Source organism: Elephantulus edwardii, unplaced genomic scaffold (genome assembly GCF_000299155.1).
Source record: "Elephantulus edwardii isolate Elephantulus edwardi_28Jun2011 unplaced genomic scaffold, EleEdw1.0 scaffold00044, whole genome shotgun sequence".
Taxonomy (NCBI): Eukaryota; Metazoa; Chordata; class Mammalia; order Macroscelidea; family Macroscelididae; genus Elephantulus; species Elephantulus edwardii.
In genome coordinates this window covers 17493027-17506569 of record NW_006399794.1, presented here as the reverse complement: position 1 = coordinate 17506569, position 13543 = coordinate 17493027, and the positions used below count along the sequence as shown (strand labels likewise).

At 42.1% G+C, this 13543-nt stretch overlaps 1 protein-coding gene across 1 annotated transcript in view; it reads right to left on the bottom strand.

Moving 5' to 3' along the window:
* Positions 1-4858, bottom strand: part of SPCS2 (signal peptidase complex subunit 2 homolog (S. cerevisiae)) — a 30384-nt gene extending 25526 nt beyond the window's left edge. Inside the window, exon 1 of the mRNA XM_006885582.1 lies at positions 4713-4858. Coding sequence (XP_006885644.1) covers positions 4713-4826 — 114 coding nt within the window. The 5' untranslated portion in view covers positions 4827-4858. The remainder of the gene's footprint in view (positions 1-4712) is intronic.
* Positions 4859-13543: the final 8685 nt, after the last annotated feature.

Genomic DNA, 13543 nt, shown 5'->3' with positions numbered 1-13543 from the left:
GTCTGACATACTTTGGACATGTTGCAAGGAGAGACAGGTCTTTGGAGAGGGACATCATGCTGGGTAGAGTGGAAGGACAGTGCAGGAGGGGAAGACCCTCTTATGAGGTGGATTGATTCAGTGACTGGGATAATCGGGATGGATGTGTCAGTGGCAATGTGACTGGCACAGTATAGAACAGGGTTTAGGGCTGTTGTACACAAGGTCGCTATGAGTTGCAAACGACTCGACAGCACATAACAATAACAACAACAACAACAACAATCTGTTTCAATGCAGTATACATTATTTATCCCATCTTTCCCAGTCTCCCCCCAACCCTGATGTCAGTCCCATTTTACAAGAGTGGTGCTATGCAGTATTTGTCCTTTTTGTGACTGAGATACTTCACTCAGCCTAACATCCTCCATGGTCAACCATTCTGTATAGTATTTCATGAGTTTCTTATTTTTCAATGCAGCGTAGTGTCCCATTGTGTGAATATACCACAGCTTCTCTATCCATTCGTTTGTTGATGGGCATTTAGGTTGTTTCCAACTCTTTGCTATTGTGAACAAAGCTGCAATAAATATGAGTATGCATGTATCTGCTTGGGACACAGTATGGTTTCTTTAGAGTATATTCCCAGTAGTGGCATTCCAAGCCATAATTTCAATCACCTTCTATGCATGCAAAAGCTAGGCAAGAAATAAGGAAGCCCAAAGAAGTGATACATTTGAATTTTACTGTTGGCAAAGAACACTGAACTACGAACTGCCTCAAGCAAGAACAATATGTCCTGGGAGAAGTAAAGCTAGAATGTTCTTCTACAGAACCAAGAATGGTGAGATTTTTGTCTCATGTACTTTGGATACATTATTTGGAGGGATCATTTCCTGGAGGAAGATATAATGCTCAGTAAAAGAGTGAGTTGCAAGGGGAAGACCCTCAACAAAATGAACTGACTCAACACTGGGCTCAAAATAAAGCCAGAGTATGAAGACGGTGAAAAATCAACTATACTGTTCTGTTGAGTCAGAACTCACTGAAGTACACCAAATAGCTCAGTATAAAACTTAATTTTGAAACAAAACAAAACAAAAAATAAAAAAGAATCCCCATAATAATAAAATTGATTCCAACTCATGGGAACCCCCAATGGATTTCGGAAGTTGTAAATCTTTATTAGAGCAGGTGGCCTCTTCTTTCTCCAAGGAGCAGTTGGTGGGCCAATCTGCTGCCCTTTGGGTTAGCAGAGTTAACACTTAGCCAACTATGCCATCAGGGTTCCTCTGAACCTTACTAGAAGGCTTCTAATTTCTATCTTTACAAACTACTTGAATAATTTTCCTAATCATTTTACAGAATCTCAAAAACTTTCAATTGCTTTCTATTCCTTAAGCAAGCAAGCTAGCTACACCATCTTCAATCTGATTATCACTTCATTGTCCCTTGGGTAATCTCTTTCAATAAACTTTAATCCAATGTTGATGTAAACACTGGCACTATGAATGTCCATATATAAAAATGGTATGTTTTTAAATAGCAAAATACATTGGTCAAAAGATACAGTAAAACAAACACTAATTCAACATGTATAATTGTTGATTACATTTTCACTCTCCTTTTCTGACTCATACCTTACCCTCTATCAGATTTTCAGAGACTGTATATCCCATGAAAAAAGACTGCCCATTTTTCTCCTGCAGAACCGCTGGTAGATTCAAATCATGTACCGTTGGGTTGGCAGCGCAACACCTTACCACTAAGCCACCCAAGCCATAGGACCAGAAAAACTAGACATTCCTGGTATCATAACTGAACATTTTGATCAAAGATTCTATAGAATCTTGATCAAAAGGGGACAAGTGCAGAGTACAATTTAACGTTCTCATGGACTTCAGACTTTCTGACGCCATGAGCATCAGGTACCCCTGAAACTACTGCTCCAAGATAATTTAAAAACTGTAACCAGAATCATCACCTCTTCTTAAAACCAATGTTATTTGATGATGTTGTTGTGTGTGCCACTGAATCAATTATGATTCGTAGCGACCCTATAAATGACAGATCTGAACACTGGCCTATCCTGCACCATCCTCACCATCTCTGATATGCCCAAGTCCACTGCTACTGTGTCAATCCATCTTTCTGACCCTTTACCAACATATTTTCTTTTTTAAAGGACTGGTTCCTCTAACAACATGCCTAAAGTATGAGACGAAGCTTCACCAACTTTCCTTCTAAGGAACACCTGGACTGCACTTCCTCCAAGCAGACTTGTTCTTTTGGCAGTCCATGGGATATTCAGTACTCTTCTGCAATACTACAATTCAAAGGCATCAATTCTTCTTCTGTCATCCTTTTTTAGGGAGCTCTGGTGGCTTAGTGGCAAGAAGCTGCACTGCAAACCCAAAAGCACACAGTTCAAGGACACCAGCTGCTCCATGGGAAAAGGATGGGTAATCTCCTTCCATGCGATTAACTGCCTCTGAAAACCTGCCAGATAGTTAGCTATGGGTCAGTTCCAACAACAATATCCTTATTCACTGCCCAACTTTTAGATGCATTTAACTCTTTATTTGAAGATTCAGTGACATTTGTTTCACTTTTAGAGAAGCAGTTTCATTATTAAAGAAGCAACTAAAAAAACTTGAAACAGCTTAGACCAGACACTGGTATCACTGCTCTTTAGTACTTCAGAGACATTTCTGACAGACTTTCCCAAGGCAACAAATCTTCTGATTTTTTGTTACCATGGATGTTGATTATGGATCCACTTAAAGGAAATCACTGACAACCTTCAATGTTTTCTCCATCTACCTTGATGTTGATCACTGGTCTAGTGGCAAGGACTTTTGTTTTCTTAATGTAGATGTATAATCCATATTGACGGCATGAGTATCTTCAGCAAGTGCTTCAAGTCTTCAATTACTGCAAGTATGGTTGTGTCTTCTGCATAATCTAAGTTATTGATGAGTCTTCTTCCAATCCTGATGCCACATTCTTCTTCATATAGTTCAGCTTTTCAAATTATTTGTTTAGTACACAGACTGAATACATATGGAGAGAAGATAAAACCCTGACAGACACTTTTCTTGACTTTAAACCATGCAATGTTTTTTGTTCTGTTTGGATAACTGCACCTTAGTCTATGTATGAATTTTGCACGAGCACAATTATTAAAACCTGTAAAATAATTTCTGACTCATAGTGACTCTGCATAACAGAATGAATACTGCCTATCCTATGCCATCCTCATAATCACTCCTGAGCCCATCTTTACAGCCACCAAGTCAGTCAATCTAGCTGAGGGTTGTGTTCTTTTTCACTGACCCTCTACTTTGCCAAATATGTCCTTCAAGACTTGTCCCTTCTGATAACATGTCCAAAGAACTATATACACCCAATCAAAGAGGCAGTAACATGAAAACTTAAACAAGGATCTTAGGGGGTAATGAGTTTCTGTTAATAGGGGAATAACAACTCAGAAAACAGTGAAAAGGGCTGCACACTCTAACAATTAAACAAATGTCACTGAATCGTCAAGTAAAGAGTTAAACTAGTCTATGTTCTGCAGTGGACAGCTTCAAAACTATAAAAAAAAATCAGACATTACACTGAAGAACTAGTGAACTGTATGCAACTGACTAAACTGCACTGGAGAATATCCTGAAGTTCCTTTCAGTACTATGGTATTACAACAGGGTTTTTTTGGATTTTTTTTTTTTTAAGTAATAGCTTCACAATCCTTGGAGACAAGGATTCTGGGGCTCCATCTGACATACTTTGGACATGTTGTAAGGAAAGACAGGTCCTTGAAGAGAGACATCATGCTTGATAGGGTAGAGGGACAGTGCAGGAGGGGAAGACCCTCCATGAGGTGGATTGATTCAGTGACTGGGGTAATTGGGATGGGTGTGTCAGAGGCAGTGCGATTGTCACAGGATAGAGCAGGGTTTAGGGCTGTTGTACATAGGGTCGTTATGAGTCGCAAACGACTCGACGGCACATAACAACAACAACGGCTTCACTAAGATATAATTCACATACCATAGTTACTAATTTCAAATGTTATCCAAAGGTTGCTTAGAGCAGTACAACCACCACTACAATCATTTTTGTAACATTTCCATGACGCCAAAAATTAACCCTATGCCTTTCTAATCATTTCCCCTCACACCAAATAAATCCCTTTAAAAAAAAAAATCGAACAGAGTACACTTGGTGCCAGGTGGGAGGACGATGGGGAAGAAAACCCGAGGAAAAAGACTTCGTTTCCTTATCCCAGTAAAAGAGGTCCATACTTTTAAAAGGGGGGTGGGCGGTGAGTGGAGATGTAAGGAACGCTTACTTTGATTGCTTACTTAGATTAGACGCCTCCATGCTTTCGGGCTCCACTTTTCCCTGTTGGTGAAATGGGTACAATTTAACAGCAGCCCACAGCATCACCAGGAGAAAGGGAGGCGCCGAAATATTAGGGTAATTATTCAAAGAAGCTATGCGATAAAATGCCAAGAGAACTTTCAAGAAAGAAGGAACATCTTAAAGAGGAGAGGACCTGTGTTTAAACAGTGAAGAGAACTGGCTATAAGTGTTCAAGGTTCTCAAGGAGGAGCCACGGAGGGTGCTTCCCTGGAAGCCCGCAGAAGGGGTATGAGGACAGGTGGGCTCGTCAAGCAGGAAGGCTCACCCACCTGAGCCTCCACTGACCTCGAAAGCTAGCTCCTCACCTTATCCAACAAGCCGCTGCGGTTACTGCTTGTTCCGAAGCCGGGGCCACCACCAGCTCCACTACTGCCTCCGCCACCACCACTTCTACCACCCTGAGCAGCCGCTGCCGCCATCTTCTCTGCCACTGCTTCTCCCACCCCACCGACTTGTCGGAAGCCGATTGGCTGGAGCGGACCGGCGAGACGCGCCGCGCAGGGGCCATCGGGACCCGTAGTTTGGGGGTTAGTTGGCAAGCGGAAGTGGCCGAGGGCATGTCGGGACTTGTAGTTAGAAGTTCCGGCCGCCGGTTGCTGACTACAGAGCCAGCCTCCGTGTCGCGGTTACTAAGTGGTGGAAGGGTAGTGACAGACGCCACAGTGGACCGGCTCCGAGATCTCCGAGAGATTCGCAGGCGCGCATCCTGCCTGAGCGGGACGTCGCCCCCGCCGACAGCTCGGAAGCGGAAGCGACGCCGGAGGCAGGTGTGACTGGAAATTTAGTTTGCTTGAGGATAGGAACTTCCCCCCGCCTGCCCCTACCCCAAGTGTAAAGTTTCCAAGGGGGCGAAGAAAAACTTGTCCTTCAGCCTTTTTCAAGTACAGTTGCCGCACTGCCTATTATTTTACCAAGTGACTGTCACTTTAGTTGCTACTAATGTTTCTATTGCTTGTTGTGGTTCACCGTTGAGTGGGAACCGACGACTCGTAGCTGACCCTCCAGTGGGTTTTCAGAGGCACAGGAAAAGATTGCCCATCTTTCTCCCACGAATCAGCTGATGGATTCAACCCGCGTGCCTTTGGATTGGCAAAGGAGAGGAAGACCCCCAAGATACTGTGACTTAACGGGCTCTGGTGTGTCAGAGATGAAGATGGCAGGGAGTCATTGTATGACACCGAACAAAGCTTTAGGTGCCTACTGCATGCCAGACACAGTGTCTTGTCTCATTCAGTCTCCTATCATCCTGGAAGATGTAGAAACTAAGAAATTTACCCAAGGAAAGTTAGCATGTATCAGAATTCAGTCAAAGAGATTTTTCTGACATCAAAACCCATGGTGTTGCCCTTCTGTCCCAGTTTTAGAAAGTAATGACATTCCATTTTTTTATCAATTGTTTGTTCATCTTTTTCTTTCCCAAATATTTATTCAGCAATAATTTTACCAGGCACTGTGCTAAGACTTAAAGGTGCATCGAGACACACCGAGTCTCTACGCTCATAGAACTCCTACGCTAGTGACCCAGCATTATCACACAATGGGATTGTATTATGCACTATTACATTGCATCACAACCACATGCTCTGTGGTTCTTTAACCACAAAAAGGCCCCCTATGTAAAAAATTAACAAAGATTCGTTTCCTATCTACTCTGTAGTAGTTGCTGTTCCAGTCACTGGAAATACATTTCAAATAAAGGAGCTAACATTTGTGTGATAAGTATTGTCATGTAATAATTTTGAGGGGCTCTGGCGGCTTAGTGGTAAAGAATTGTACTGTCAGCACAAAAGCTCTGTGGGAGAAGGACTGGCAATCTCTTCTTAAGTAACTTAAAGTCCCTGAAAACTTGTAGAGGATAAACGATGAGTCGCTTCTGACTTGAAGGCCTGTCACAACAACAATGTTCCTGTAATCTTTTGTTGTTACTGTTCATCTTTTTTTTTTAATTAATAATTTTTTTATTGAGAAAAACATATTGGGGGTACAAGGAGGTGAGGGTTGGGGGCAGAAGGGTGAGGATGGGCCAGGATGCAGTTGCAGAGCTGCACAGTTTGGTTGGTTGGGGGGAGCAGGTGAAGGAAATGATGAGGGTCCAGTGGGGACCAGATGCTACAGAGGAATGACAAGCATTTTCCAGTAGTAATTAAACCAACTGTCTTATTGATTAGGGAATTGGATGCCGACTCTCTGGCTTCTTCATGCTGAACAGGGGCGTAGATGTAAAGGGGGGAAGGGAGGACGCTTTATCAACTTACTGGTGGTCTTGGGTTACAGCTGCTTGCCTTCTTGCTCCTGAGGGCCGCTACGGTTCGCCCCGAGCCGGGGGCCAAGCACAGCCCGCCCTGGGCAGAAGGCCACGATGGCTCGCCCCTGGCAGAGGGCCAAGGGCAGCCCGCCCTGGGCAGACAGCCGTGACGGCTCGCCCCGGGCAGGGGGCCGAGGGCAGCCCGCCCCCGGGCAGAGGGCCGCGATGGCTCGTCCCAGGCAGAGGGCCGAAGGCGGCTCGCCCCGAGCTGGGGGCCGAGGGCAGCCCACCCCGGGCAGAGGGCCACGATGGCTCGTCCTAAGCCTGAGGCCAAGGGCAGCCTGCCCCGGGCAGAGGGCCGCAACGGCTGAAGTAGTCTTTTTTTAAAAAAGAAGAAGAAAAAGTGTGTGTGTGTGTGTGTACCGTCAAATTGGATCTGACTGGTACAGGAGACTGCCCCTCCTTCTCCAGCAGGGCATGAAGTAGAGTCTGGGTTCCCCCCCCCCAGGTGCCTGTCGGGGCCTGGGTTTCAGCTGTCCACACCACAGCAGTGGGCAACGAGCTTAAAGCCCCTGATGGCTCTGGGCGCTGACTCTCACCAGTGGCTATGGATGAAGTCACAGGCGATTTTCAGCCAGCGCCCCAGTTACTGTTCATCTTTTATAACTAACTTGTCATCTTTGAAGACCCAAGTCTAATATCACCTGCTCTGTGAAACTTTCCTTACAGTCCTTACTCCTTTCTTCATTGCTGACAAAATGAAGTGTTTCCATAGCATTTTGTTCATGGTTCACTTTAGTTCAGTAAATTACTCATAGAGCCTCTTCAGGCGCTGAAGAGATGAGTAGGACTCAGGCCAATCTTGAAGAAGGTCATAGGCTTAGATTTAACGAGGTAGACCATAGGGAACAGACAAGGAAACAAGCCATTATAACATTGTCATTATAATACAGTATAATAAAGTGCCTCCATCTGAGGTGGCAATACAGAGATGAGTAGTCAACCTGGGAAGGGGGAAATATAGGAAAGTTATCTGTAGGAGCAAGGCAAAGAAACAGGAGTATAGTAGGCCTAAGGATGAAATGATCAAATGTACAAATAAGCATGTGTGTGTGTGTGTGTGTGTGTGTGTGTGTGTGGTGTGTGTGTGGTGTGTGTGTGTCTGCATCTGTCTCTGTCTTGGTGTGCTCAGTGTGTGTTTTGTAGCTAGGTAGCACTACAGTCATATTGTCATTAACTACCTGCAATTTGAGAAGGAGACAAGCTGTAACTCAGGCTAACCAGGCAGTCTGCCTTGCCTCCACACCTGGACCTTGAATTTAATTAATTAATTAATTATTTAATTAATTAATCAATCTATTTATTTATATCATACAGATAAAGCTCACATTTCCATTGGGGCTGCTTTCTAGGTAATACAGTCTTAGGGATATGTTCCTTTCCTAGCCTATTAGTGGTATACCTTCTCACTTAGTTCCTGATAAGGAACTAGAATGTCTGTGATTATATATGTGCAGGTTTTTAGGCCCTTTCCTAGTCTGAGTCTGATTCATCCTTTGTGTTATACACATAGCAAGAAACTGAGTTTTGCTTTCAACCTTGTCTTTGCTGGTTTTCTTCTGTGAAATTTGTTTTTATATAAATAACCCTATAAATGATCCTTTATGATTTGTTTTGTGTATCTTTTGTAAACACTCCAGGACCACTCATTGTCTTAAAATTATTCTCCTGTACAACAACCTTCCTATCTATGTCTGTGTCTCTGCCTCTGTCTTTACATCTGTCCATTTATTTTTTAGTTCTTTAGTTGTTTGATACTTTTTTAGGTGCAGAGGGGACAAGTTTTAGAGATGAAGAATTGTGGTGGGAAGTTTAATGAAGAAGTTTAAGATTTATAAATGGCAGTCTAAAGAGTTAATGTTTATTTTACAGCTGAAAAAACAGGTGAAGAAACAAAAAACGAGAGAAATCAAGGTGACTACTCCAAAGTCGAAGAGCAAGTAAGTACCAAGTGGATGAGAAACCAAGCCTCAATCCTCAGTAAATCAGAGGCTTCTTCAGCAGTCACCTTAACATTTCTCAGCCTGAAAAGTAGTCATTCATTCACCTATCTAGCAGATTAACAGAATAGAAATCTGTACCCATCCAGCCATCTGTTTACTCATTTATCATCTTCCCAACAAATTGTTACTGGCTTCTAACCTCTCTACTAGGTGAGTAAAGTTAATTATAGGTCTCATATAGCTAGTAAGAGGTCAGTGAAGAAAAACAATTGTAATAAAGTGGTATATATTATTGCATGCCAGGGAAAGTATAGGGCATCATAAAAACATACAAAAGCTTCTACCTCTTGTTGGGCGATCAGGATCAAGAAATTCATAGTGCCTTATATTGGACCAATAGATATATCAACATTCATATCTTCAATCAACATCTGTTTGTAGAATTTCCTATGTGCCTCATGTTAGGTAACATACACAATATTCATTTAGGAAGGAAGTAATAAAGATCATTAATATTATTCTTTCCTTAACATTTTGGAGTCTAATTAGGGACTGCATACTTATACCCTCAGGCCTTGGAAGTATCATCACATCCTTTAATTTGGGCCTTCCATGTTTATTAGGTGCTTCGTATGAGCTAAGTCCAAGGGTGGAAGAGAAAAATTAATTGGTATTTCCAGTCTTTAGAGGTTCGAAGTTCATTGAGATAGGAAAGGCCTTGGAAAGATAATGCAATACTCTAGGTCTTAAGAAAAGCTGAATTTATTTTCTACTAGAAGATTAAATAAATACATTTAATACCTTTTGTGGAAAAGGTAGCATCTTAATGAAGCCTAGAAAGATCTTTTTAATCTATCCATTAGCTCATTTAATTATTCCTACAATATTTTGAGGCACAGGGTTTTTCACTTAGTTTTATATGAGAAATTGGAGGCCCAAAGAGGTTGACTGACTTCCACAATATCACCTAGTTTAATAGAAATTAGTCTAAAACGTAGGCTTCTGATTCTCAACATTATTGATCTTCCTTTTGCACCAAGTATGCTTTGTATATTTGCTACCTCTAGAAAATATTTTTGTCATTCCCCTGACTAGAGATTTATTCCGAAAGGAATGAATTTACTTCTAAAGAAGGTGATGTTTAAGTTCAATTTTAAAGGATAATGCCAGATACATGAACAAGATGTAGAATGGTATTTTAGGCTGGAAGAATGCCACAAACAAAGACTCTACCATCTCAGTCCATAAATACACCCAAGTTTCTCTCATCTTGTTAATAATCTTCATAATAATAAAGAATCAGCGTTTGTCGACCATGTGCCAGGTGCTAATTCAAGCTCTTAATAAATACTTTCTCATTTAATATTAAAAACAACTATGAAATAAGTACATTTCTTACCCACATTTTATAGAAGAAGAAAGGAAGACAAATATGTAACACCAGAATATATGACAGATAAATGAGACCTCCTAAAACTTAAATACTGATCACCAAAAGACTTAACCAGAAGAGTAACTATACATTAGGGGGAAATAGGGAAAAACATAGCTGATAAAGGTCTAGTCTGTAATATTTATGGTGCTAACTATGACTTACTGCCATTGAGTCAGAACTGACTCACAGATGACCCTCTACTGTATCTCTGAGGATGTAAATTTCCCCTGAGGAACTGCTGGTACGTTTGAATCACCAGAGATAAGGGGCCTTTGGGGTAGCAGCATTAAAATTTCTACAATACTTACACACCTCAACAATAAAATGTTAACCAACCCAATGAAAAAATGGGCAAAAGACAAACATTTCACCAATGAAGACACTTAGGCAGCCAACAAACACATGAAAAGGTGGTTCACAATTATCAGCTATTCCAAACAAAAAAGCTGACTCATCACCTTTCAGTCGATTCTGACTCATAGTGACCTTGTAGGGCAAAGTAGAACTGTCAGTAGGCTTTCCAAAGCTTGACATCTTTATGGAGACATGCTCCTGTGAAGCACCTCCTGAGTTTGAATCACTGACCTTTTGCTTAGCAGCTCATATATTACCAAAGAGTCTCACCAGAGCTCCTCATTAGCCATTATAGATCAGAACTGCAATAAAATAAAAAGTTAACAGTAAGTTTACACACAGAAACTTTTTTTAAATACATGAGTTTATTTATTTATATTTTATATATTATATATATTATAATTTATTATTATACAGCATGTTGTTGTTATGTGCCACTGAGTTGCCTGCTACTCATAGCAATCCTATGTATAACAGCCCTAAAACCTGCTCTATCCTGTGCCTATCTTATTTTCTGCTCTATCCTCTATCTCATTGTCTCCAACATACCTACCCTCATTACCCCAGTCACTGAATCAGTTCATCTCATCGAGGGTCTTTCTCTCTTGTGCTGTCCCTCCACCTTCCCAAGAATGATATCCCTCTCCAAGGACTGGTCCTGCCTTGCAACATGTTCAGAGTATGTCAGATAAAGCTTCAGAATCCTTGCCTACAAAGAACAGCCTGGTCTCACTCTCCTTAAGATGAACTTGTTTGTTCTCCTAGCAGTCCATGATATATTCAATACTCTTCTCCAGGACCACAGATCAAAGGCATCAGTTCTCCTTCTGTCATCACTAGTCATTTTCTGCCTTTCCAATGGATAGCAAGGAATTGCAAAGATTATGGCCTGGATCAGGCGCATCTTAGTCTCCCAACTGACTTCGTTGCTCTTCAGTACTTTGGAGATGTTCCTGACAGCAGACTTTCCCAGTGCAATTCATCTTTTTATTTCCTGGCTACTGATACCGAGAGTGTTGATTGTGGAGCAAAGCAAACTAAAGCTGTTAACAATCTCGAATCTCTTCACCATCTCTAGCACAGAAAATTCTATTTCTGACTGGATTTGGATTTGGAGGTTGAAGCTCTCAGAAAGGACTGTCTCCATCTCTTGGCGATCTGCTACTGGCATTTTTCTTTGGCTACCTTCCTTCTCTTGGCCAAAAGCTTAGCTTACTCTGCAGCCTCCTCCTTATTCTTCTTAGTGCACTTTTTTTTTGTGCCAACACTAATGCTGCAGAACACATAGATGCTGAATTGTGGGAGCTTTGGTCCTGAGTTTCTTGCCTTCTTTATTCAGTGGCTTTCTTACAACACAGTAACAGACATCATATTCCTTGGAGAGATTGAAGAGTTTGTGAATTCCGCTGGCTTTTTTGGGCCCCACATGACAAGGCACAGTATTATCAATCAATCCTGGGGTATCCTTCTCTCCTTTTTTCACAATAACCAAGTTGAGAACACTCAGATTGGCATCCATAGTGCAACCCTAGACAGATTTGCATTTCCTCTCTCCAGTTCTCCGTGGTCTGTAACAAGAGTACCCTTTACTCAGTAGCAAGCAAACTCAGCCATGGAGCTGAATACCCTGCTTCATGGGAAAACCTTGTTTGTCATTTCCACCACTGATCTGGACAGCTTATCCCTTCCACTCATCACCAAGAGAGCAGCAACTTTCATGGCCATTCACTTGTAATAAATTGTACGAAGTCGGCACCCCGCGCGACTTCCTGCCCCAGTGCCCAAGTTGGCAGCGCCAGAAGCCCCTTCCTCAGGCTTTGTGGAAGTGGGCTTCCGATTGTGGTTGCTGGAGAAGAGCAAGGACTGTTCGCCAAGTCACCGCTGATGGCTCCAAACCTCTGGAATGAAGGGTATTGTCACAAAAGTCTAGAGAGATCTTGATTTCCGTTCTTTGAGTAGGCGTAGTGGAAGACTATGTTCAGGGAAGATTGTGAAGCCATCTACCTAACACTCTAGCACACTCAACTTTTCCCTATCGTTCTGTCTTATTAATGTTTATCCTGTCACGTCATGAATCACACTGTCATCTTGATTGGCAAGCAGAGTTACTGGTTGCTAGAGCTAGTTTCCATATTCACTCACATCGACGGATGTCCTCTGGACCTTCAGGACGACTGGGATGTGTCAGAAAACAGACTAGACAAATGGTTGAGTGGAAAATCATTGTGTGGTGTAAGCTTGCAGTGAAATCATAAGTAAAAAGTTTAACAAGGAACAAAAAAATGTACAAAGTCTGCGTTCATCATCTACATCAATGAATTTTTGGCAGCCAGTGGCTGGGAAGGAGATGTTCAGCTTCATGGTAAAGCAGCCAATTGCCCAAGTGTTGCTGTGAAAAAGAGCAGAAAGAAACTTTTTTTAATGGTTACCAGGGATGTGTTTAGAGAAAAAGGTAGACTCACTAGATAATACCCAAGTGTTAATCATTGTAGTTTCATTTGCTTGCTATAGGCATGTGAAATTGGACAATAAATAAGGAAAACTGAAGAAAAATTGGTGCCTTTGAAGTATGATGTTAGCCAAGAATATGGCATATCTCATGTTATTAGGTGCTGTTGAGTCAAGTACTACACTAGCGACCCTATGAACAAAAGATCTGAACCCTATTCTGTCCTGCACCATCCTAACTCTTCCTGACACACAAAAGCCCACTGCAGCAGTCACCATGTCAGTCCACTGGATCGAAGGTCTTACTCTCCTTCACCAGCTCTCCACCCTTCCCAACTTAATGACCCTCTCCAAGGAATAGCCCCTCCTAGCTATATGCCCCAAGTATGTGAGATGAAACCTCATCATTCTTGCCTCCCTTCGCAGCAAAGATGGTGAGGCATTGTCTCACATACTTTGGGTAGGCTCTCAGGAGGAGACAGTCCCTAGGAGACAGAAAGACCCTCAATGAGATGGATTGACACAGTGCACCAATGGACACAAGCATCACAGAGTGCTCAAGAATGAAGCAGTGCTGAGCAGGTTCTGCTCTATTGTGCTTAGGATTGTTATGAGTCAGAGGTAACTTGATGACATCCAGCAAAAATAATT